The sequence below is a fragment of the Lithobates pipiens genome, unplaced genomic scaffold (assembly GCF_037356315.1).
Source record: "Lithobates pipiens isolate NorthernLeopardFrog02 unplaced genomic scaffold, aLitPip1_a1.2 Scaffold_27, whole genome shotgun sequence".
Taxonomy (NCBI): domain Eukaryota; kingdom Metazoa; phylum Chordata; class Amphibia; order Anura; family Ranidae; genus Lithobates; species Lithobates pipiens.
Window position 1 is genome coordinate 126323547 of NW_027507788.1, and position 26674 is coordinate 126350220.

Genomic DNA, 26674 nt, shown 5'->3' on the forward strand with positions numbered 1-26674 from the left:
ATCTTCCTCCGCAGCCTTCTAGGAACCTTCTCAGGTTCCAAAATCGTGCAGCCCATTCACAAAGCACAGCGTGCTTTGCTCATGAGCGTCAGGAAACCGGCTGTGAAGTTGCAAGGCTTCACTGCCGGTTTCCCTTAGCCAGGATGGCCACATCAGCACCCAATATCAGCTCCGGTGAGGACACCACTGGGTGCCTGGAAAGGTAAGTGCCTAATATTAAAAATCAACAGCTACCGTTTTTTTCTTGGGGGGGGTACAGCACTTACTTTACAAGGTAGGTACAGACTGTCGTGACATCACTTTCTGAATAAAATCTGGGAAAGAATATAAAAAACAGAAGTTCATGACCTACAGTGCCTTGAAAAAGTATTCATACTCATTGAAATTTTAAACATTTTGTCATGTTACAACCAAAAATGTATTTTATTGGGATTTTATATGATCAACCAACACAAAGTGGCACATAATTGTAAAGTGGAAGGAAAATGATAAATGTTTTTCAAATTATTTTACAAGTAAATATCTGAAAAGTGTGGCATGCATTTGTATTCACCCCCCCCCCCCCCCCATTTCAATACTTTGTAGAACCACCTTTTGGTGCAATTGCAGCTGCAAGTCTTTTTGAGTATTTCTCTACCAGCTTTGCACAACTAGAGAGTGAAATTTTTGCCTATTCGCCTTTGCAAAATAGCTAAATCTCTGTCCAATTGGATGTAGAGCATCTGTGAACAGCACTTTCAAGTCCTGCCACAGATTCTAAATTTAATTTAGATCTGGACTTTGACTGGGCCATTCTAACACATGAATATGCTTTGATCTAAACCATTCCATGTAGCTCTGACTGTATGTTTGGGGTCGTTGTCCTGCTGGAAAGTGAACCTCCATCCCAGTCTTAAGTCTTTTTCATACTCTAACAGGTTTTCTTCTAAGATTGCCCTGTATTTGGCTCCATCCATCTCCCCATCAACTCTGACCAGCTTCCCTGTCCCTGCTTAAGAAAAGCATCTCCACAACATGATGCTGCCACCACCATGTTTCACGGTGGGGATGGTGTGATCAGTATGATATGCAGTGTTAGTTTTCCAGCCATACATAGTGTTTTGCTTTAAGGCCAAAAAGTTCAATTTTGTTCTCATCTGAGCAGAGCAGCTTCTTTCACATTTGCGGTGTCCCCCAAATGTCGTCTCACAGACTGCAAACGGGACTTCTTATGGCTTTCTTTTAACAATGGCTTTCATCTTGCCAGTCTTTCATAAAGGCCAGATTTGTGGAGTGCACGACTAACAGTTGTCCTGTGGACAGATTCTCCCACCTGAGCTGTGGATCTCTGCAGCTCCTCCAGAGTTGCCATGGGCCTCTTGGCTACTTCTCTGATTATTGTGCTCCTTGCCCAGCCCAGGCTTTACAGAACAGCTGTACAGCTGTATTTATATTGAGATTAAATTACACACAGGTGGGCTCTGTTTATTAATTAGATGACTTCTGAAGGCAATTGGCTCCACTAGATTTTAGTAAGGGGTATCAGAGTAAAGGGGGCTGAATATAGGGCTAAATGCACGCAAAACTTTTCACATATTTATTTGTACACAACATTTATAATTTTCCTTCCACGTCACAATTATGTGCCACTTTGTGTTGGTCTATCACAAAAAAATACCAATAAAATATATTTACGTTTTTGGTTGTAACATGACAAGATGTGGAAGATTTCAAGGGCTATGAATACTTTTTCAAGGTACTGTACATCAGGTAGTGGGGCCTAAGCCCGGAAATGAGTACTTGGGCAATATACAGTACAGACCAAAAGTTTGGACACACCTTCTCATGCAAAGAGTTTTTTTTATTTTCATGACTATGAAAATTGTAGATTCACACTGAAGGCATCAAAACTATGAATTAACACACGTCCAATTATATACTGAACAAAAAAGTGTGAAACAACTGAAAATATGTCTTATATTCTAGGTTCTTCAAAGTAGTCACCTTTTGCTTTGATTACTGCTCCGCACACTCTTGGCATTCTGTTGATGAGCTTCAAGAGGTAGTCACCTGAAATGGCTTTCCAACAGTCTTGAAGGAGTTCCCAGAGATGCTTGGCACTTGTTGGCCCTTTTGCCTTCACTCTGCTGTCCAGCACACCCCAAACCATCTCGATTGGGTTCAGATCTGGTGACTGTGGAGGCCAGGTCCTCTGGCGCAGCACCCCATCACTCTCCTTCTTGGTCAAATAGCCCTTACACAGCCTGGAGGTGTGTTTGGGCTCATTGTCCTATTTGAAAAATAAATGATGGTCCAACTAAATGCAAACCGGATGGAATAGCATGCCGCTGCAAGATGCTGTGGTAGCCATGCTGGTTCAGTATGCCTTCAATTTTGAATAAATCCCCAACAGTGTCACCAGCAAAGCACCCTAACACCATCACACCTCCTCCATGCTTCACGGTGGGAACCAGGCATGTAGAGTCCATCTGTTCACCTCTTCTGCGTCACACAAAGACACGGTGGTTGGAACCAAAGATCTCAAACTTGTACTCATCAGACCAAAGCACAGATTTCCACTGGTCTAATGTCCATTCCTTGTGTTCTTTAGCCCAAACAAGTCTCTTCTGCTTGTTGCCTGTCCTCAGCAGTGGTTTCCTAGCAGCTATTTTACCATGAAGGCCTGATTCACACAGTCTCCTCTTAACAGTTGTTCTAGAGATGTGTCTGCTGCTAGAACTCTGTGTGTTATTGACCTGTTCTCTAATCTGAGCTACTGTTAACCTGCGATTTCTGAGGCTGGTGACTCGGATGAACTTATCGTCTGCAGCAGAGGTGACTCTTGGTCTTCCTTTCCTGGGGTGATCCTCATGTGAGCCAGTTTCTTTGTAGTGCTTGATGGTTTTTGCCACTGCACTTGGGGACACTTTCAAACTTTTCCCAATTGTTCGGACTGACTGACCTTCATTTCTTAAAGTAATGATGGCCACTCGTTTTTCTTTACTTAGCTGCTTTTTTCTTGCCATAATACAAAGTCTAACAGTCTATTCAGTAGAACTATCAGCTGTGTACTGTATCCACCTCCTGCACAACACAACTGATGGTCCCAACCCCATTTATAAGGCTTGAAATCCCACTTATTAAACCTGACAGGGCATACCTGTGAAGTGAAAACCATTTTGGGTGACTACCTCTTGAAGCTCATCAACAGAATGCCAAGAGTGTGCGGAGCAGTAATCAAAGCAAAGGGTGGCTACTTTGAAGAACTTAGAATATAAGACAAATTTTCAGTTGTTTCACACTTTTTTGTTCATTATATAATTGTACACGTGTTAACTTCATAATTTTGATGCCTTCAGTGTGAATCTACAATTTTCATAGTCATGAAAATAAAGAAAACTCTTTGAATGAGAAGGTGTGTCCAAACTTTTGGTCTGTACTGTATATCATGAAAAACTTTTGAACATGAACTAAAGAACCAGAGTTAACAGTTCACTAATAGACAGACACAATAGTAGAGAAGTCCCTTGAGCACCAAAGCAAAGAAGACTATTCCTACACCCTCCCACTATATCCATATACTCCCAATACCGAAGGCATTTTGTCTGAACTTAAACTATAGTTGAGAGAGTAGAGGGAGAGGATGATTAAAGAGTTTTGAAGAACTTATGGAAAAACAAGAAAAAGGGAAGGGAAGCCCTCATCTGTAGAGGGTGCTTTAGCGACCTACTGGACACTGGATATCATAGATGAATGCGCTTATTTGCCAGCACACCATGGATATGCCTGATGATAGGGTTCTGCATGGCTCGGAAATGTTGCACTTGTTCTTTTGTAATGTGATCTCTCTGCAATAAAAGCTTTGGACTGCGAGACCTACCAGGAGCTTGGGTGCTTAGACAGGAACCAGAGCCACAAGGTCCATGGTGGCTACCTGCTAACAACACATAGGGTCCGACCTGCCAGGGATCTGCCTCTTTCTCGCAGGAGCCCTTGATATTACATATAACTCTGAAAACATGTCCAGGATGCTCAGGTGTGAGAGAATTTAGAAACATTGTATTGTGACATGTAGATCAGCTCCATGATCTAAAATTAAAGGATTTTTTTCCTCTGAGAAAAAAAATGAATTGGGGTTGACTTAAAGTATTATTGTTTAGCTATTAAAGGGGACCTATGTCAGGACCAGGCTGTTTATAAAATTATATTTTTATGTGTGACGCATGAATTCAGGCACAAGAAGTTCTGTTATGATTTTATTTCTGTCCTAGTTGTACTAGCCTGTCTGGGTGTTCTAAGATTCCCCATAAAAGTCATCATGCTGTGAGCAGCAAGTGAGGAAAATAAAGGAAAGTCAAGGATCTAAATGTAATTCTTGGGGCTAAAAAGAGAAATATAATTACAAGCACTGCCTGCTTACTCCCCAACTCCCAAAATGACCAATTTTTTTGGCTGAGATTATTCTTAAGGTGTTAATATACATGAGAGGATCTTCAAAAACCCCGTTCTCCCAATGGTGAGGATTTGAGTGAATCCATATTTGCGCAGTTCAGTTCAATCAGCTCTAATCGTTATCTTCTCAGTGACATTCCTACCCACATGCCATTTTCCCTGTGGGAATTATAGGTTGTTACCTAAAGCAGCACTGAACAGCAATACAATGTCTGCCAACTTTTTTTATAACAGCAAAGCAGTTTATTATTTTCTGTGCAGTCTCAGTGGGGTTAATAAGATCAAAGGCTGTTTATTCCTTTCAGTCTATCATAATGTTTTTGCTGGCTTTGCAAACAATTTGCTAAAAAGCCTTTTTTGTTGTTCTTTTCAACAGATATGATGCACAGTTTGCAAGTGATTTGTTTGTAATGATTTAGTAGAAGACAAAAGAATCATGAGCAATATTAGATGTGCTTGTTTCACAGTTGGGGAAAGAGAAAAAAAAAATAACACTTTATAGTTTCCACAAAATGTGCTGTAACGCTGTGCGGATCAGTACCCAATAATTATAAATGTCTGTATATTCAGCAATTCCTGTCTGTTCTACAAATCCATCTGGTCTTATCTTAAAGACATTAATGGAAGAGAAACATGACTTGAAGTTCATGTTCATGCAAATAGCTGTCTTAAAAGAAATTCTTGAAGAACATGGTTCGAAGAGTTTTGAGAGCTAGGAGAGCAAACTAAGGAGATGAGTCAAGGCGTGAGATTTGTTTCCCAGGGGATGGAAGAAGGTCATCCACGTGGCAGAGTCAATATTCAGGCTTAAGAAAATTCAATGCTGCAGGAGCTATAGACAAATTCTGTTGCAGACGAAGCACGGGGGTTACATTTCAGACATCCAATAAATCTGTTCCAGGATAGCTACACATTTATATACTCTTGGAGGTAGCAAAAAATAGCATTCAGTGAGATTTTTTCTATTTTCCAAAAAGTAAAATTTTAGGTATTTGTGGTAACACAGTCTGCTCTATATCTCATGGTAGATCCATGATAAGGTACACATTTATATTGTAAAAAATTAAATGCTAACAGGCTGCTTTTTGTTTTAGTAACTGCAAAGCGTAACAAAACTCTCCTATACTGGGTTCACACCTATGCGTGTGGGAATTGCAGGGATTCCTGCACCCGCAGCCACTTGCAGTGAAAACGCACTGCTACACAAATTTCTCATGATTCCAGACTCTGATAAGGAGTACAAGGGGAATATATTACTTGTCCAACAAGTTGTCTGATGCAAACCTTAAAACATTTGATCAATTGAAAATAGACTTTGCCTTGCCAAATCATATGTTTTTAGGTAGTTACAAGTTTGCCATGATATGCAATCCCAATTCTGCTCTACACTCCCTCAATCAATTCCTAATCCCATTCTGGTTGTGATCAAGGGCACAGAACCTTGCAAGTTGATTTCATTGTTTATAGTATGTTATACCTTCCCTCCTCGACCCTACTGGCCTGGTGTTTTGGATCTGAACTAGAACTGCTCGGTACCTTTGTTTCTGTCCCCCTGGCCAAATTAATCCTCAATATAAAAGTGAGCACACTTGAAGTCAAACACTGACACAGACAGAGTTCAGTATTCAGATACTTCTCCTTTTTTATTTCCTGAACTCCGGCTGATATACAATGAGCCGGATATCTTACTATCAAATCAAAAATTAGATGAAAGACAGCGTGTACAAACCACAAATTATACATATTCATTATTGTGATGGAGTATAAGCTCTTTAGCTGGGTTATGTCTAAAAAAGGGAAAAGCAAACTATCTTAGCTAAAATAGGGTCTTGTTTTCAGACCCTTCTTCCTCTTGGGTGTAGTCTCATGGTTCCGAAAACAGGCGCAATCTTCTTTTTGACTTTGCTCTTTTTAACCCTTGCAGTTTCGTTCCACATAAAGGGAGAAGCTGGCAGACATCTTCGTTTCAAATATTTTATTGAAATGTCAAGCAGGGTACAGTAAAATAAGCAGAACAATTTACAATGAGTATAGTGACAAAAAATAATAATCAGGTACGCTGTTCCCTAAGCTTCGTAAGAGTGAATATATCTGAACAGTCTCGAGATAGGCCCATGGTTCCTACATGTATGAGGTAGGATGAGGTTAGAACAATTAAAGAAAGGGCTAGACGAGAGTAGGCCAACGAATGCCAAAAAAGAATCAGTAAACAAACATTTTTACACCATCAACCATTGCTTAGGGTAATAGCGAAGAAAAGTAGTTCCGCTTGAGGCATTTTACCATATATAGAAAAGAGAGTAAGGAAGAAAGGATGTAGAGAAGAAAAAAGGAAAGGAAAAGAAAGAAAGAAATAGGGGCACAAAGAGAAAGGGAGGGGATGTGAGAGGGTAAAGAAGAGGAAGAAAGAGGGAAAAAGCATGGTCGGAAGGCCCACAGGAACCACGGGCCATAAACCACTGTCCGTTCTGAATTAAGGGGCCATAAGGCGAGTATCGAAGTCTTTCGGTAGGAAATGGTCCACCCAAGGTTGCCAGAGTTTAGTAAACAATGGGATCCTGTCTAAGGTTATTGCTTCTATCTTAGCATGGATCATTGCCTGTGTGATTCTGTGGCCTGTGTGATTCTGTGAGCTGGCAGACATCTTAATTATGATTAAATGAGTATGATTAAGGTTGATAGCTGATAGTGAAAGATAAGCACTTATATCTATAAGAGTACCAGAAATAGGCATTTCACTTATAACACTCATGATCACATCCATTACACTGGGATTAAGTCACAATGGGAGGCAGATTTGGGTGTAATGGTTGACGAGAATTGGAGTGAGGCCTTAGATATTTGCAAGGCTGTATCACCTAAAATTTCTGACGGACTTACTATATATATTACACTGCACCTATCTTACTCCTCTTAGACGGGCTTGATACAAAAAGGAGCAAATTACATGTCTCCTGTGTTTACGTAAAGTGGGTCCATTTTATCATTTCATTTGGCAATGTCAGGTTATACAGGGTTTCTGGTCACAAGTCATTAACTTCCTGCATGATACCATGGGCTCCCCCTAACTGTACGCCCCAAACAGTGCCTGTTAGGGATAATCCCTGACCTAGATCTGGACAAATTCACTAAGGCCGCGTACACACGCGCGGACTGTTTGCCCAACCTTGTTCGTCAAACAGTTTCGGCAAACAGTCCGCTCAAAATTTGCATGAGCGGACTTGCCCACACACGAGCGGACTGTTTCAGCGAACTGTTTGCCAAACAGTCCGCTCAACTTTTGAAATGAACGGACTCGCCCACGTAAGGCGGAGGCAAATCCGCCCATTTCGAGCGCGTGTACAGGTAGGCGGGGCCCGCGAAGGAGACGTCGCGGGCTCCGCCGCCTGGAATGGGCTTAAAGGGGAACCCCAACGCCGAAAAAAATCGGCGTGGGGGTTCCCCCAAAGTCCACACCAGACCCTTGTCCGAGCACGCTACCCGGCCGGCCAGGAAAGGGGGGCGAGCGAGCGCGCCCCCCCTCCTGAGCCGTACCAGGCCGCGTGCCCTCAACATGGGGGGTGCCTTGGGGAAGGGGGGGCCGCGCGGCCCCCCCACCCCAAAGCACCTTGTCCCCATGTTGATGAGGACAAGGGCCTCTTCCCGACAACCCTGGCCGTTGGTTGTCGGGGTCTGCGGGCGGGGGGCTTATCGGAATCCGGGAGCCCCCTTTAAGAAGGGGGCCCCCGGATACCGGCCCCCCACCCTATGTGAATGAGTATGGGGTACAATGTACCCCTACCCATTCACCTGTGAAATAAAGTACAAAAAAAAACACAACACAGGGAAAAAATATTTTATTGCACAGCTCCGGGGGTCTTCCGTCTTCGGGGGTCTTCTCGCCGGACTCCTCCGCTATCTGTGTGTAGCTCTTTTACTAGCGGAGGAGTCCGGCTTTCTTCCTCCCCGCCGCCGGCCTCTTCTCCCGACTTCGGGGGTCTTGTCCCCCTCTTCGGTTCTTCTGCCGGGCCACCGCGCCTTCTTGTAGCTCTTTTGCAGGCGGTGGCCCGGTCTTCTGTCGCCGCTGCCTTCCGTTCTTCTGTCGCCGCCTTCGGTTCTTCTGCCGGGCCACCGCGCCTTCTTGTAGCTCTTTTACAGGCGGTGGCCCGGTCTTCTGTCGCCGCCGCCGCCGCCTTCCGTTCTTGTTCTTCTTGTTCTTCTTCTCCAGGCGATGTTGACACGTCGCTCCCTCCGGCCGGAATGCCAGAACCGCGCTGTGCGGTCACTTATATAGTGACAATGGGGCGGGGTCACATGGTATATGTCACATGGGTTGGTCACATGGTGACCCCGCCCCCTTATGATGTCATAGTCCCCATGTGACATCAACCCATGTGACCAACCCATGTGACATATACCATGTGACACCGCCCCATTGTCACTATATAAGTGACCGCACAGCGCGGCTCTGGCATTCCGGCCGGAGAGAGCGACGTGTCAACATCTCCTGGAGAAGAACAAGAAGAACAAGAAGAAGAACAAGAACGGAAGGCGGCGACGGCGACAGCGGTGACAGAAGACCGGGCCACCGCCTGTAAAAGAGCTACAAGAAGGCGCGGTGGCCCGGCAGAAGAACCGAAGGCGGCGACAGAAGAACCGAAGGCAGCGGCGACAGAAGACCGGGCCACCGCCTGCAAAAGAGCTACAAGAAGGCGCGGTGGCCCGGCAGAAGAACCGAAGAGGGGGACAAGACCCCCGAAGTCGGGAGAAGAGGCCGGCGGCGGGGAGGAAGAAAGCCGGACTCCTCCGCTAGTAAAAGAGCTACACACAGATAGCGGAGGAGTCCGGCGAGAAGACCCCCGAAGACGGAAGACCCCCGGAGCTGTGCAATAAAATATTTTTTCCCTGTGTTGTGTTTTTTTTTGTACTTTATTTCACAGGTGAATGGGTAGGGGTACATTGTACCCCATACTCATTCACATAGGGTGGGGGGCCGGTATCCGGGGGCCCCCTTCTTAAAGGGGGCTCCCGGATTCCGATAAGCCCCCCGCCCGCAGACCCCGACAACCAACGGCCAGGGTTGTCGGGAAGAGGCCCTTGTCCTCATCAACATGGGGACAAGGTGCTTTGGGGTGGGGGGGCCGCGCGGCCCCCCCTTCCCCAAGGCACCCCCCATGTTGAGGGCACGCGGCCTGGTACGGCTCAGGAGGGGGGGCGCGCTCGCTCGCCCCCCTTTCCTGGCCGGCCGGGTAGCGTGCTCGGACAAGGGTCTGGTGTGGACTTTGGGGGAACCCCCACGCCGATTTTTTTCGGCGTTGGGGTTCCCCTTTAAGCCCATTCCAGGCGGCGGAGCCCGCGACGTCTCCTTCGCGGGCCCCGCCTACCTGTACACGCGCTCGAAATGGGCGGACTTTCCGAGCGGGAACAGTTTGCTCATTTCGAAAGTAGCCTACACACGGGCGGACTGTTCGCTCAAACACAGTTTCAGCGGACAGTTTTTCGGAATTTCCGAAAGACTTTGTCCGTCCAACTGTCCGCTGAAACTGTCCGCTGAAAGCCCACACACGGGCGGACTGTCCGCCCAAACACTGTTCAGCGGACAAGGTTGGGCGAACAGTCCGCCCGTGTGTACGCGGCCTAAGGTTTTCCTACATGAAACTTTGTTTTCTTCCAGAAAAATCATTGCCAGACAATGAATGAGAGCCACTCTGCCTATATTGTCAAACTGGATCCTTACAAGGTTACATAGTTTGTCGGGTTGAAAAAAAAACACAAGTCCATCTAGTTCAACCAAAAAAAAAAAAAAATACAATCCCATATACACAATCCTATACCCACAGTAGATCCAGAGGAAGGCAAAAAAAACGCCAGCAAAGCATGATCCAATTTGCTACAGTAGGGGGGAAAATTCCTTCCTTATCCCCTGAAAGGTATTTGGATATTCCCTGGATCAACTTTTCCAATAAATGTTAGTACCATTATATTGTGTACACCTAAGAAAGAATCCAGGCCTTTTTTTAAAGCAATCAACTGAGCTGGCCAGAACCACCTCTGTAGGGAGTCAATTCCACATTTTCACAGCTCTTACTGTGAAGAAACCTTTCCATATTTGGAGATGAAATCTTTTTTCCTCTAGATGTCCTCTGTGATGACCCTAAAGTGAAGAACTCAACACCAACTTCACTATATGAACCCTTTTACGTATTTACTTTGAAAGAAAAGAAAGTAGAGGAGCGCCCGATATTCAATAAAGGTAAGTATTTTTGTATTTTATTTTAAGTTTCAGCAGTAAAAAGAGGCCAACATGTTTCATGAGACTAAGGACTGCCCATTCATCAGAGCTGCTAGTGGAAGTGGTTGTAGAATAATCTTGTTGGAGAGTGCCTTTGGCACATGAATCAGACTGTTAGATGTCCACAACGTTGGCTGTATTTTCAGAGGCAGTAAAAAGATTTGCTGCCTTAGAACTTACAGCCAGCATTGTGGACATCTAACTGTCCGATCCATGTGCCAAAGGCACCCTCCAACAGGATTATTCCATAACCACTTCCACTAGCACGAGTCCTTAGTCTCCTGAAACACGTTGGCCTCTTTTTACTGCTGAAACATCAAATTAAATACAAATATACTTACCTTCATTGGATACCGGGTGCTCCTTTACTTTCTTTTCTTTCACATTATATGCAGAGTCAACCTTAAGGCTGCACACCGAGGTAGCAGCCCAAGTCCAAACAGGGCTCACCATCATCTTTTTCTTAAACTGGGCACAGAACTCTGGAAACCAGTTCTTTCCTTCTGCCCACATCCTACCAACCTACAACACTGACTGATCGAGTCAGTCCAGCACAATCTACACCTACTCTTCTAAATTATATATTTACTTAACATAAATAATACCCTCCCATGCAAGAAATTCTAAGCCCATGTACACACGGTCGGACATTCTGACAACCAAATCCGTTGGATTTTGTCCGACGGATTTTGTCCGAAACTGTTGCATACACACGGTCGGACAAAGTTGTCGGAAAATCAGATTGTACATAACGTGATGACGTTATTTCGTTACGACGGGACTACGTTCAGGCTAGTAGCCAATAGTTTTGGTCTAGGAATTTGATCTGAGCATGCGTGGCACTTTGTCCGTCGGAGTAGGCTACACATGATTGGAGTATGTCCGATCGGAGCATTTTATCCGAAAATTTTACGGACAAGTTGGAAAACTTGGTCCGTCGGATACTCCGACGGAAACAGTCCGATGGAGACCACACACAGTCGGATTATCCGACAAAACGGTCCGATAGGACACATTCAGTCGGAATCTCCAACCGTGTGTACAAGGGCTTATATATCCATAGGGGTTTGTTCATCCAAATACATTAAAATATGGGACCGCTGGCTACAGGCATCCGAAATGTGAAGTTAAATATGTCGTACTATTAGACAGATCCAGCTGATTTTTTCGAATGTCATCTGAGAGTAATACTTGCTGAAGCTATATAGCTTAATTTTAATGTTCATTACGAAGTATGAAATCACTGTTCACTTTGTTGTTTTGTTGTTTTGTACCTTGTACCTACCAATGCCCTGTACACATGGTTGGACTTTCTGGCGACAAAATCCGTCGGATTTTTTCTGACGGATTTTGCCCCAAACCTGTTTTGCATACACACGGTCGCACAAAGTTGTCGGAAAATCTGATTGTTCTGAACGCAGTGACGTAGGACACGTACGATGGGACTATAAACGGGCCAGTAGCCAATAGCTTTCGTCTCGTAATGCGTGGCACTTTGTCCGTCGGAATTGTCTACACACGATCGGAATTTAAACAATCCGATTTTGTTGTTGGAAAAATTTAAGATCCAGCTCTCAAACTTTGTGTGTCAGAAATTCAGACGGAAAAAGTCAGATGGAGCCCACACACAATCGAATTTTCCAAATACACGACCCAAACGCACATTTTCGGAAAGTCTGACCGTGTGTACAGGGCATTACTGTGATCCTACAACTGTTCCTACCTTAATAAAAGTTATTGTTTAAAAAAAAAAAAAAAACAAGCTGCTTTTAGGAGACGTGCAGGGCTGCCATCTGTTCTGAATGGCACCTCCATGCATCTCAGCCCGCATCGCGTTTGCGGGAACCTCAGGGAAATCGCATGGTCAAAAAGACCATGCAATTTCCCTGCGGCTGTGTTTTGGAAAAGGTGCATGCAGTAGCACAGGCATGCAGCCCATTTAAATGAATGGACTGCCATGCTCCCGCAAAAACGAGCCGCACTAGTGTCTTAGCCTCTGTTAGATCTGCAGTTGTCATGGTGCTGCACATGTGATCAGCTATGACCCCAGCCATTAGATGGCTTGACAGTTAGGTTGAGCAAACAAGCAACTGTGACAGTTATCATTCATGGCATTCTTTGAATGTAACTCTTTTGGAAAAAATTTGATGGATTTACTTCTGCTTTAACGTTATCGATCTCACTGTCAATTTTATCATTTTTTTCTTTACAAACAAAAATATTATAGTCTACGGACATTAGAGAAAAGTGTGGTTGCCGAAAATTCGTTTTTAAACAGTTGAAATGTATACTTGTGTTTTATGCAAAAAACTTTAACCCATGCGTGTCTAGAAGTATTAGTTCTCCGAAAGTATTAGTTCTCCGAAAAGATATGCATATTGCATTCACTAGGATATCACCATGCAATGCCTATAAAGCATTTAACATTTAGGAATAGTGGAAACTATCCTACTTATTTCTACAATTGAAGAGAAAAACAAGGTCCTCAGTCCTACCTTCAAATCTGCACCATGGTTGTGGCATCATGGCAAAGGACAGGAGGCAGAGCAGATCTGGACACAAACAGATCTTCACATTCTCTCATAAATGCCCTCTCTGAAACAGCATCATAGCAAGGAATTACAATGTGCACATGTCCTGGTTGGCTCTCCTGCACCATGGAAACAAACAATGTGGTGCAATGAACAGGAGCAGGGCACTCTGCAGCCATGCTGACTGAGAATTCCTGAGGCTGCATGATGCCCCCCAGACCCGCACTGACCTTAATTGTCCCAGGGGGGTGTGACTGAAGTCTGGGGGATATAGCCCACAGCAGCACCGTAGAGCTCCCACCCTGCCACCAGCATCCTGGAAACCAAAGTGCCTGCTTTATTTTTTCAAAATTTAAACAAGCTAGCAACGTCATTAAATAAATATGGTCAATAGCATATATTGTATTGCATGGTCAATGACATTAGGCAGCAACAACAGTGATTTGTTGACATTTAATTGCTGTCAACTGTGGCAAGAGTCCATTGGGAGGAGACTATTTTGGCCAGGTCAGTATGCGGTCCCACCCAAAATACATATCAGACCCCCAACTTGAGCATGCAGGCTAGCTGGCCAGAAAAGAGGGAAGGGCAATGAGCACATGCCCCACTTTTTGTAGTATATCATGCCATATGTCAGAGGGATCCCCCCAGGAAAGCACCATGTTGATGAGGACAAGGGCCTCTTCCCTACTTTACCTTTCTATGCATGAAGGTTAAAAACCTTCTATAGCACACCCCCCAGTTCCCCAAATACTTACCTGAGCCTGATCGCAATCCATAAATGTGCACAAGAGCCTTGGCTCTCTGGGGACTCGCCCTCCTTATTCTCTGAGACAGGATTCGCAGCCAGTTAGCCTATTAGGAGAGAGAAGGGTGGGGTCGAGCCACGATCCGTGTGTGATTGGACACGCAGAGCAGTGACTCAAGAGCGATCCTGCTTGGGTGCCCCTATAGCAATCTGCCTGCTCTGGAGGTACTCAGCAGGAGGGGGGCCAGGAGCGCAGACGGGGACTCGAGAAGAGGAGGATCAGGGCTGCTCTGTGCAAAACCATTGCACAGTGCAGATAAGTATGACCTGTTTGTTAATTTTTTTTTTATTGTCTTTAACCACTTCCCACCCGGCCAATGTACATATATGGCTGGGTGGGAGCTCTCTACTTCTGAGTGGACTTTCCTGAATGTCCTTCAGAAGGAGGGGGATCGCGCGCGCGCGTGCCCACGCAGCGGCGCGATCCCGATACGCTCGTGTCACCCGGACACGGCACATCTCGGATCGGCAGGAGGGCTCTGTGATTGGCCCTCCAGATCACATGACGGCCGTGTCCAATCATGGCCGTCATGTGATGTAAACAAACAGCCGGTTGCAAGGTAATCGGCTCTTCCTCTCAATGTCCCAATGATTATCTGTACACATATGTCCATGATCACCTGCACACATATGTACATGATCATTTGCGTACATATGTCCGTGATCACAAATTGGGCTGGGAAGGAAGGGGGCGAAAGTGCCCTGTATTGTAGTGTTAATATCTACTTGTGTATACAAATACAAAATAAATCCTGATTGTGCAGATGTGTCCAATCCCAACCCAATGCATATTACCAGCTTAAACCTACCAGTACAGATACATGTAACATACTGTAACTGTATCCACCACAATTTAATCAGTATATATGAAAGATAATATTATATCCTAATTTTACACTTTACATATTGTGTTTCCTGAGTGCAACCTGCCTTATTCGTAATCCTTGTTCGTGTTCTCTGTTCTTTTTCCTATACATAGAGTGGATGCCAAAACCCTTCGAGATGTGTTTTCCTCCAGCTGTCAACACTGCCTTTGTGCCCGCTGCTGCTAGGATGCTATTTCTGATGGCCCTGGCATGCGCCAGCCCTTTTCTAGAATTTCGAGAAGAACCTGCAAGATCTCTTAACGTGGCCATAATTTTTAGCGGTACCTCTTACGAACCGGCGAGTGCCCAATTTTCACCCTCAGCTTTCCGCAATTTTTCTATGGAAGTGAACCCAGTTTCAGTAATACTTAATGACACAAACCCTCGCAGCCTTATCCTGCATATATGTGATGTTCTGTCCAGCCTGCGCATTCATGGCGTTGTCTTTGAAGATGATACAAGAACAGAGTCTGTGGCTCAGATACTGGACTTTATTTCTGCACAAACATCCATGCCCATCATTGGAATTAATGGAGGATCTGCAATTGTGCTTACACCAAAGGTATGTAGAAATATAATTTTTATTATTATTATTATTTCTATAAGAGCTCCTTGTTTTTCTGTTTAGTGTTTTGCCTATATATATATATATATATATATATATATATTTATATATATATAGATAGATAGATAGATAGATAGTTAGATAAATAGATATATAGATATAGATAGTTATCTATCAATCTATCTATCTATCTATCTATCTATATATATATATATATATATATATATATATATATATATATATATATATATTGATATATTGATATATCTATATATACACACTACTATAGTTCAAAAATATTGGGACACCTGCCTTTACATGCACATGAAATTTAATGGCATCCCAGTCTTAGTCCATAGGGTTTGATATTGAGTTGGTCCACCCTTTATAGCTATAACAGCTTCAACTCTTCTGGGAAGGTTGTCCACGAAGTTTAGGAGTGTGTCTGTGCAATGTTTGATCATTCTTCCAGAAGCCCATTTGTGAGTCTCCACTGTAATATGAAGACCAGTCAAGTTCCTCTACCCCAAACTCATCCATGTCTTTACGGACCTTGCTCTGTGCATGGGTCCAAATCATTTGTTGGAGGGGGGATTATGATGTGGGGTTGTTTTTCAGATGAACTCTTAAGGCGTCAGCATTCTAAGACATTTTGGACAATTTCATGCACACAACTTTGTGGGAACAGTTTGGGGATGGCACCTTCCTGTTCCAAAATTATAGCCTACCAGTGCACAAGGCAAGATCCATAAAGACATGGACTTAGCAAGGGTGGTGGAAAATTAACTTCAAGTACAAAAATTCACATTGTAATAGCAACTAAAACATATAGAATTAAGTGTAACAATCTAAAAAAAAAAAAATAAAAATAAAATAAAAGTGCTATAATGGTGTGAACCTCCCAACTAAAAAGTTAGTGCACTTGAAGTTAATTTGTTTTATTATAATTATCTGTAGAGGGATTTCCACCTTTCCTGCTAAATTTAAAAAAAAAATGTTTATGTCTTATTCTCATTTAGATGTGTATTACATGTGACATCACATATCACTGGAATTATTGCACTTGAAGTTAATCTGTATGGCAAATATCTATAGAAGTGGCTTCCACCATCCCTGCTAAGTTTCATTTTTTATGTCTTGTTTTCAGTTTGATGTGTATTATATGTGACGTTACATATCACAAAGACCGGTATTGTGGTAATATTAACGTTTTTTGAGATTTCCATACTGATAGGCAGTGCTGATGGGCATTGATTAGCACTGATAGGTGGCACCGATTGGAAGCACTGATAGGCACTGATAAATTGCATTGGTTGGTACTGATTGGCAGCACTGATTGGCACGGACAGGTGGCACTGATTGGTACTGGCAGGTGGCACCATATTGGCACTAAAATGTGGCACTGGTATGTGGCATCGGTTAGCACTCACAGGTGTCACTGATAGGTGGCATTGGTTGGCACTGATTGGGACTAATAGGTGATGTTCTGGCATGGTTGGGCAAGGCAATCAGCTGTAAAAAAACACCTTACTGCTGACACATGGAGCAGCAAGCATGGGCATGGACAATATATTTTGTTCACAGCACACTGGGTAATGCTGCTTGCAACTCGAAGGGATGAAAGACAGAGCTCAGTGCTGCAGCTTGTTGTGCTCCCATGTCTCCATACAGCTGGTGGTGATGATGCCAGACCTGTGAGCTCTACCCCCTCCTCCAACGCAGAGATTCTTGCAGCTCTGCAGGGACAGGCCCAGAGCTGGAGCAAGGAATGGTGATGTGCAATAATGGCTCAAACCTCCTGTCTGCCCTTAGACAGGGAAAGTTGAGACATGTGCCATGCCTGGCACATGTCCTCAATCTGGTGGTGCAGCATTTCCTAAATACGTTCCCAGGGTTGTAAGATGTGCTAAAGCTAGCCAGAAGAGTCTGTAACCATTTCAGGCTGTCATACACAGCCAGTGCTTGGTTGGTTGAAATTCAGTGGGAATTCCATCTGCTCATAAACCGCCTGATTTGTGAAATGCCCACCAGGTAGAACTTTGGCAATGCTGCACTGGCTATACACACAGCAAAGGGCCGTCAACGAATACCTCTGCGAGTACAGCACGATGACAGGCTCAGGCCACCTCAGCTTTTTTCCCCCATGCCAATGGGTGATCATTAAAGATGCATTGTATTATTACCATTTGAGGAGGCAACAAGGATGGTGAGTCGTGACAGTGCATGCATTAGTGACACAATCCCTGTTGTATTCCTGCTGGAGCAGACTCTGCATGACATTATGGACAGGCCACTGAAAGCAGAGCAGCAGGTGGAAGAGGAGGCCTTCCTTTCCACTCAAGGCCCACTTTATCCAGACACCATCATTCCTATGTCACAGAACACACAAAAGGAGAGAGGAGAGAAGGAGGAGGAGGATTCTGGCACTTTCATAGGCCTCGAAGAAGAAGAAGAAGAGGAAGACAAGCTATGTCTTTCTAACCCCAGGCCCATTGGGAGTAGTTCATGGCTGGGGGGGAAGAAGTTCCAGATGCTGTCATCCTGAGTGAACCTGAGGAGTCTGCTTCTCAAGCCTCTTCAAATTTGAGGCGCATGGGCAACCTTATGGTTCAAAGCCTGCAAAAGGACCAAAGAATACGTGGCATAAAGGAGAAGGATGATTACTGGTTGGCAACCCTCCTTGACCACCGTTATAATGGGAAGGTCTCAGAACACATCCCGTCCCCACAGAGAGTGCAGAAGATAAAATCTCTTGAGGACACATTGAAGAGAATTTTATTGAACATTTTCCTGACTCCAGTAGGTTACAGTGTCATTGAAAATGTAGTTTTGAGTCTTCTATTGGTCAAGAGAGAAGTGTTGGAGAAGGCATCCGCTTAAGTGAGGCATTTTGGAATTTTTTTAGTCCTCGCCGCCCAGGGCTGTCAGCTTCCACATCTCATCAGCAGCGTCTGCATCATATGGTGGACGATTACCTTGGGACCAAGACAGGGAGGGAGAGCTTTCCAGCTGACGATCCACTGACTTACTGGGTCATGAGAATAGACCACTGGCCAGAACTTGTCCAGTATGTTATTGAGTTGTTGGGCTGCCCTGCATCCAGCGTGCTTTCAGAACGGGCATTCAGTGCTGCAGGAGGTTTCATTACTGATCATAGAACGCGTCTGTCCACAGACTCTGTGGACCATTTGACATTTTATAAAAACGAATCAGTCCAGGATTACCATCTATGAAGTCCCTGATGTAGATGTCACTGACTAAGTCTTTTTGGGATGTGGAATCTCTGCAGGACTTTGAGGCTTCCTAGCTTTGAAGGTGTTTAATCATTTCATATGGAAGAATGTTTTTGGTATAGGTTTCATGGGCACAATTACAATTTGACGGTGCATATCATTGCAATTTTATTGCCTTCACCAAGAGTACCTCTATAAGGTTATGGTGGGAAGGCTCTCCTGACACCCAAAGGGTCATTTCTCTGTGCCTGCTTGACAGGTGTATATCATTGCAATTTTTTACAACAAGGCCAATTCTTGCTTTCATCAAGAGTACCTCTATAGGGTTACAGTGGGAAGGTACCACCGACACCCAAAAGACCAACTTTTATGCACCCGTCACTTCTATCCGAAGGCAAAGTGACACCAGAATGTATCCAAAAAATCTTTAATCTTGTTCCCAGTGCACTACATTGTAGCCTCATCATACACACTGGCTCCCCAGCTGTTGCTGAGCAAAATAAAGGCAGCTTGCAAAGAAAATGTCATTTTTTCGGCTTTAAAAATGCAATTATTGCTGCAGCAGATTCTAGCCATGGTACAGATCTGCCACTTTACAGGTAGACTAAGAGGACCCCACAGACACTATATTGTAATGAATTTTTCATTTTTATGCTTTCACTTTAAAAATAAAACAATCACTTCTCATTTAAAAATTACATTTTTCACAAACTTTTTCTTTATTGATTCATGTCCCCCAGGTCTGAACCTGGACCCCTATAACCATTGTATGTCCAATTAATTGCATATAAGCCTTCAAAATGGCACTTTCGATTTTTGACGTTCGGGTCTCATTGACTTTAATGGGTTTTTTTTATTTCGGTCAGAACTTTCGCAGTGTTCGAAAGTTCTGGTGCGAACCAAACAGGGGTCCGTTCGGCCCATCCCTATTTATTAGCAGTCTATTGTATTTACATATTCCCTGGAGTTATTCTTTATACCAAAGAGTGAAGACAGACTCCCTAAAATAATGAACTATCCCAACAAAGATAGAAAATACCTGTGCTTAGATTGGTGGAAACAAAGGTAGATGGTATTTACAATGCATTTATCACCAATTTTACTACTAGGTGGAATTATATTAAAGGTAGAGGTGGAGGTGGAGTATAGGTAGAGTATATAAAAAAGTTGCTGTTACAACCAATAAACCTGCAATCTCTCTTCTTTTCTAAGCAGTTATGGCTACAATTTATCTGGTAAAACAATCTTGGGGTGAGGATGAGTAAATGCACTTAAAACACGATCATCAAAAAATTTCTGTAGTACCTAGCAGATATCCTGAGTAGGATGGGAGGCATTGATAAACTAGCCACGTATCAATTTGAATTCCTACAGAATGTTCTCCACAAGTTTGTTGAAAGATGCATGAGGCCCAAGCGTATCTCCTGTATCTACATTAAAAACTCTCCCCTGCCTTGAATAGTAATATGACAGGTTCTCCATCATGTCCAATAAGTGACCTTGGTTGTTCCATCAAAGTGATTTGCCGGGAATGATTTACAGGAAAGAAACAATTCATGTTAATTGCGTTCCAACTACTGAACATTATAAAGACTACAACACAAGGAAGCTTGGCTCCTCTCTTATTTGCTTAGTCTGTAAATTATTGTACACCAGTGGTTGTGCTATGGATTTAACATACCCAATAAAGTTTTGAGAAAGGACAATAGTACGCATTTTCTAATATAGTTTACTATAATATATGTAACAGACATAACTATGTATTGTAAATAATTGTAAAGTGTTCCTGTCAGGGGGTGGGGAAATGAGACATGTGCCCAGTTTAGTATAGACATCTGACATGTCTTTGGTGCCAGTGTAGTGCTACCCCCAGAGAAGTCGCTAATTTGTTTTGTGATTTCTCTGCTCACCTGAAGATGGTAGACTGCACTCACCCAGCACTCATACACCTTGAAATGTTTCAAATAATATATTAGGCCAGGTACAGCCTAAAAGGAAAAATGATTAGCAAGTGTACACATTTAAACAATCAAAAAGACAATAACTTTATTCTGAGAGATATGGTTAAACACCTGTAGTATTCTGACTAACAATAATTAACAGAACTGAACTGCATTTACTTGGCAACAGTATATAAAGACAGTCCTGGGGCATGGCCTGGAGCCGTTCTGAGATGGACGCATAGTGCTGGAGCTCCCATCCTCGAGGCCCAACTACTTGAGCTAATTAGCACAAAACTCTGCCCTGCCATGGTGAGGACAGCCAGAAGTACCTTAGCTACAAGATCTAGATCACCCCGCAACCAAGACGCTTCATCTGGCAAGCAAATACCGGAGATCTTCCGCGCGCGGCCTACAAGCAGGATGCAGGCCTCTCAGGCATCTGTGAGTGAGCCCAGATCCCCGAGCACCAGCCCTCACCGCTCAGATGACATAAGCTCAGCCTGCCTGCACACAGAACAGAGCCACAGACACTCTGCAGCGGTAAGCATAGAGGATCTCCACAGGGTCGCGGCGCACATAAAAAACACACTGATGGCAGCGATCTCGGACATGAGATCAGATATACAAGCTATGTCACTAAGAGTATAGGAGGTGGAACTAATCCAAGTGCACGATGACACAACCCTCTGCCATGTGCATAAAATCACGGAATCACATGCCATGCACCTCAGAGACATTAATAGGCACATGGAGGCTCTGAACAATCGTGGAAGACGGTGAAACCTCCGGGTAAGAGGGATTCCGGAATCCATTGAACCCTCCCAGCTCTCCCACGCAGTTACTACCCTGTTCAATGAGGTGCTAGAAAGACCACCGGAGACACTGATAGCATACAAGCGGATACACAGAGCACTGTGCCCGAAAGGAAGGGACACTGACCCCCCCAGAGACATTGTATGCTGTCTCATGGACTTTCAACTAAAAGAAATAATTCACCACTCGGCGAGATCCCGCAACCAGCTCTCAGTCCAGGGCACAATGGTGAAAATTTACCAAGACCTGTCCTATATCACCCTGCAAAGCAGAAGGGAATTACACCCCTTGTTGGAGACCCTGAGAGCCAGGTCTATCATGGCCTACCTGCATCACAGCAGCAGGTAACTTCAGCATCAGCCGACGCCGCCGTCATCCCCTGCCACCGTTGAGAGACCCTAGTATACCGAGAAACGTCAGCCCCACTGCCTCTCCGGCTCACCGCAGAGCCCGCGTCTCCTAAAACAGGTAACTAGCGGCTTCTTCATGCACCTACATGGCACAAGTCCCTGACTCACCCACCCCACACCCCACCCTCAAAACTGTACCTATTTGCCCACCACTCTACCTGACTGCACTGAAAGAAACCACCAGGCAGACTCATACATTGTCCAGCCTCAGAGTAGCAATTGGCCTCCCTAATAACCCAGTTTGACTTAAAACTCTGAACCGTGACTCGGAATTACACCGAACAATACCAAGTCTGTCCAGCAAGCTGAATCAAATGGACCTTGCTCTGGAACCATACACCGTTTGGGGATCAAAGAGACCAACTCAACTGAAGTCCCCTCCTACTCCCTCTTCTGTGCTACCTAAGGCACTTCCATACAACTCTCCCTCACTTACAGCAACACCGAATCATATACCAAAGGATGTAGGCACTGCATAACTCGTAAGGAACTGCAGGAAAAACAGACGGAAAAAGACTAGCCTACTGTAAGCCTCCTACATGCAAACAGCAAACAGATTGGTGCACCAAGCATACAATGCAAGACTCCAATTATGAGGACTTCTTGGTGGGAAACCATCGACCTCAGATGCTGCCAGGGGCACTTCATGACAATCCTCAAGGTTCCACCTTGATCTTACCCGACTCTTTGGCCGTGCCTACAATCCACAAGAAAGTAGTAAACTCTCATTAGCCTATACTAGTTTGGAGCTATCCAACTATCCACCCCCCTGCTCCGCTTTCCTCCCTCCTCCCCCTGCCTTCTTGAACCCATCCCGACCCCCTCTTACTCTCTCGCCTCCCTATCCCCCTCCTCTACTGCACCTCTCCATGGGAATTCTACGCTACTATGTCTGCTTACTGTGTATGGCTGTAACTTTTGCCTCTTCTCTACTTCAGATATTTCTAAGGTATTGAATATCAAGATCTGGGAAATGTATACATGGTCTGGGGCACGAGTGGGCCATGCCCAGGTAAGAAACCCAATTTGCCCTTGACATTATCTCGTGGCAGGGGACAACAGCTGGCTCTATCCCCTTAACCAGCTCTCACACAACACCCCACTTTCTGACCCCCATTGGGGGAACATACACCTGATGAGTTATCTATGCGTCAAATGCTGGGCATGCCTCCTTGGGCTCTAGAGCGGGGGCCGGAAGACTAAGCTAGCACCACCCACAAAGAGAAACTGTAACGCTGCCGTTGGTGGACATTATTTACAACTGTTAATGTGTTAATGAGTTGAATGTTTGGTTATTGCCCTAAAACACAAGCTGTGCCATGTAGGTAGCATATTTTTAGCCACACTTTTCCAGTTAATTACCCTCTCAGTTCCTATACCCCCTGATTTATACCCCAAGTTCTAAACTGTTTGGCAGCTTAAAGGGTCATCTCACCACATAAACCTCTATGGTTAGAACCTTCAGATCCCACTCCATCTACTCAAAGCCATATCACATACTTGACAGATAAGGTCTCATTTACGAAAATGTAACCACCCCTTCTATTATCTCAAGACCTGAGCTAGATCCCCCCAATGATTCCACCTTAGTGACTATCTATCTACACTATCTCTCACCATGGCTACTCATTTGCCACTCGTAGTTTGGCAGGGCCATTGGGACGCTAGCCATCCCCAACTGGTCCCTGACAAATCAAACTGACAATTTCTCACACAACTTTCTGACTTTGAAAGGACACAGAGCTTCCCTCTCGAGACCAACTCCACCTACTACCCCCGCACACAGCGGACTCCGGAAGTCCCGGCTAAATGAATGCGGTTAACCCCCACTAAAGGTGCGGGATTGCTAGACAATCCCAACAACCGGAATAACCTCCAACCCACTCCTTAGGGAACTAATATACTCCCCTCCCCGATATCTCTTTCCCTCCTGCATTCTCTCTAATCCTATTCCCGTAGTCCGCCCCTCTCCTCCAACCACCCTCATCTGCCACCCTCTCTACCAACTTGTCTCTGGCTTCCCTCTACTAATCCGAAATCACAACTAAACAGCCCTACTGAACGGTCGCCATGTCTCGCAACACAACGAAAGCTTACAATTCATCACTAAAAATTCTCTCTCTCTCAACACCAGAGGCCTAAACACCCCAGAAAAATGGTCACAATTATTATCCAACATGCAAAAGCTAAAAGCAGACGTAATCTTCCTTCAGGAGACCCACTTTTGTTCTAATAACACACCAAAACTGGAAAACCATTACTTCCCCCACAGCTACCATGCTACCTCCCCAATCACAAAATCTAAAGGGGTCTCCATCCTACTCTCAAAAAACACACCCATGCAAGTCACTGACACCCTCCTCGACGAACAAGGGAGATTCATTTTCTTTAAGGGAGTATTCAAAAATAGGCCAATCACGTTAGATAACATATACAGCCCCAACACATCCCAATTATCCTTTCTACGAGCTGTGACACAACAACTGGCATCCTTCCAAGAAGGTATTTTAATATTAGGGGACATTAGGACCTTAATGTGCCCCTTGAACCTCTCATAGATACCTCCTCAGATCCCATCTCCCTTATATGGCACTAAGACAAATCAGATGTTGTTTTCAAGGGCTATCACTCCATGACTCATGGCGAACACTCCATCCCAAAGACAAAGACTTCACCTACTTCTCTGCCCCTCACAATAAATACTCACGCATTGACTATCTTTTCATCAAACAACAGGACCTACCCACCCTAAGGACCACAACCATAGAACCAATGACTTTATCCGATCACCATCCCATTTGAATGACACTTACATTCCCTGATGTAATCAACCAGGCATATATCTGGAAATTGGACCCCACAATCTTGACAGACAAGACTAATGAACAGGAGCTCAAAAATGTGTCACACATGACACAGTGGGAAGCGCACAAATGCATAATACGTGGCAAAATTATATCTATAACAGCTGCAATAAAGAAAGCAAAAAAGACGAAACTCACTGAGCTCTTCGCAAAACGAAAAAATGTAGAAGCACTCCATAAACATAACCTATCACAACAAACACACGCCGAACTGATCAAAACTCAAACCCTTATCCAAGAACTGTACTGTAACCTCAAAAAAAAATTGACTTTATCCCAAAATCTCTTTTACGAACACGGAACAAAAGCTGCCACCTCCTCGCACAAGCACTACGCAAGAGAAAAACTAACAACATGGTTTACCAACTATGCACCCCCACAGGCAACACCCTCTCGAACAACAATGACATAGCGAAAGAGTTTGAAAGCTATTACTCCTCGTTATATGATCTCAACAAATCAGATCCAACAATGACCATGCCCGACACAAGAGCCAAAGAACTCCTCATTCCTCGACCATTTTGCCCTAGATAAATTGCCAGCAGATACAGTAAAGGCTCTGGAATCCCCAATCTCCCCCTTAGAATGGGACCAAGCGATTAAACACCTAAAACCCGGTAAAAGCCCGGGCCCAGATGGTGTGTCAGCTATATACTACAAAACATTCTCGAACATCCTGCGATCTCCCTTCTTAAAAGCTTTCAACTCAATCTCCCCCTCCTCTCCCCTTTCCCAAAGGATGCTAGAAGCCCATGTATTAGTCATTCCAAAAGACGAGAAAGATCCGACCCAACCCAGTAACTACAGACCTATTTCACTCCTGAACCCTACTGCCAGGGTGCGAGTCAACCACACTCTGTCGAAAGCCTTCCCCATCCAAAACGGGACGAGGCAGGGATGTCCCCTATCACCCATCCTTTTCGTATTAACTCTTAAGCTCTTCCTCTGCAAACTAAGATTTAACCCAGACATACAAGGAATTTGTTTGCCTCAAAATAGAATATAAATATGCTGCATTTGCCAATGACATACTACTATTCCTAACAAATTCATTAATCACCCTACCCGTCATAATATCAGAATTGAATCACTTCCAAAGCCTATCTCAAAATGAACATGTCAAAGTCATTTGCCCTTAACATTTCCCTCCCACAAAAATGAATCGACCAATGTAAGGAAAACTTCCCCTTCCAGTGGAAACACGACTCGATCACCTACCTGGGTATCCAAATTCCCTCTAAACTTACAGACCTCTACACGAAAAACTTTCTCCCCCTCCTGAACAAACTGACCACTGACCTCAAAAATTGGGACAAACCATTATTCTCATGGTTTGGCAGAGCGCCCATACTGAAAATGAACGCTCTCCCGAGAATCATTTACCTACTTCAAACGATCTCCATGCAGATCCAACTCTCCTTCTTTAAAAGCTTCAGACAACTATGCTTAGTTTCTCTGGATCAACCGCAAACATGGAATACATTTCGACCAGCTAACGTACCCAAAAAACCTGGGAGGTATTGGTCTGCCAAACCTTCTAAATTACTACACTGCCATGCACCTAGCCAGAATAGTGAACTGGAATATACACGTCACTCACAAAGACTGGGTCCCTCTAGAAGCCACTTTTACCGACCTACCTCTATCCTCTATCCCATGGATCTCCCCTTGCCATGTTCCTTCAGAACTACACCACCACCCGTTAATAGGTCCCACCATACAATGCTTTTAGCTAACCTGTAAACGCACGACCATCTCCTCCTCTCCGGGCCCGTTGACCCTGATAAAACGAAATCTTGTCTTCCCCCCAGGCATGCAACACGGCTACCTCAGAGACCACTGGCCATCGAGCCAAATTACGTTTTCCATCAAGGAAAACTGCAATCAAGTGCCCAGCTCACAACACAGACAGAGAGACCCCCCATTCCTCCCTGGACAT

At 44.4% G+C, this 26674-nt stretch overlaps 1 protein-coding gene across 1 annotated transcript in view; it reads left to right on the plus strand.

Moving 5' to 3' along the window:
* The window catches only part of GRIN2D (glutamate ionotropic receptor NMDA type subunit 2D), a 1088828-nt gene that overhangs the window by 481748 nt on the left and 580406 nt on the right, over positions 1-26674 (plus strand). Inside the window, exon 4 of the mRNA XM_077457432.1 lies at positions 15021-15469. Within this exon, the coding sequence (XP_077313558.1) occupies positions 15026-15469 (444 nt within the window). The 5' untranslated portion in view covers positions 15021-15025. The remainder of the gene's footprint in view (positions 1-15020; positions 15470-26674) is intronic.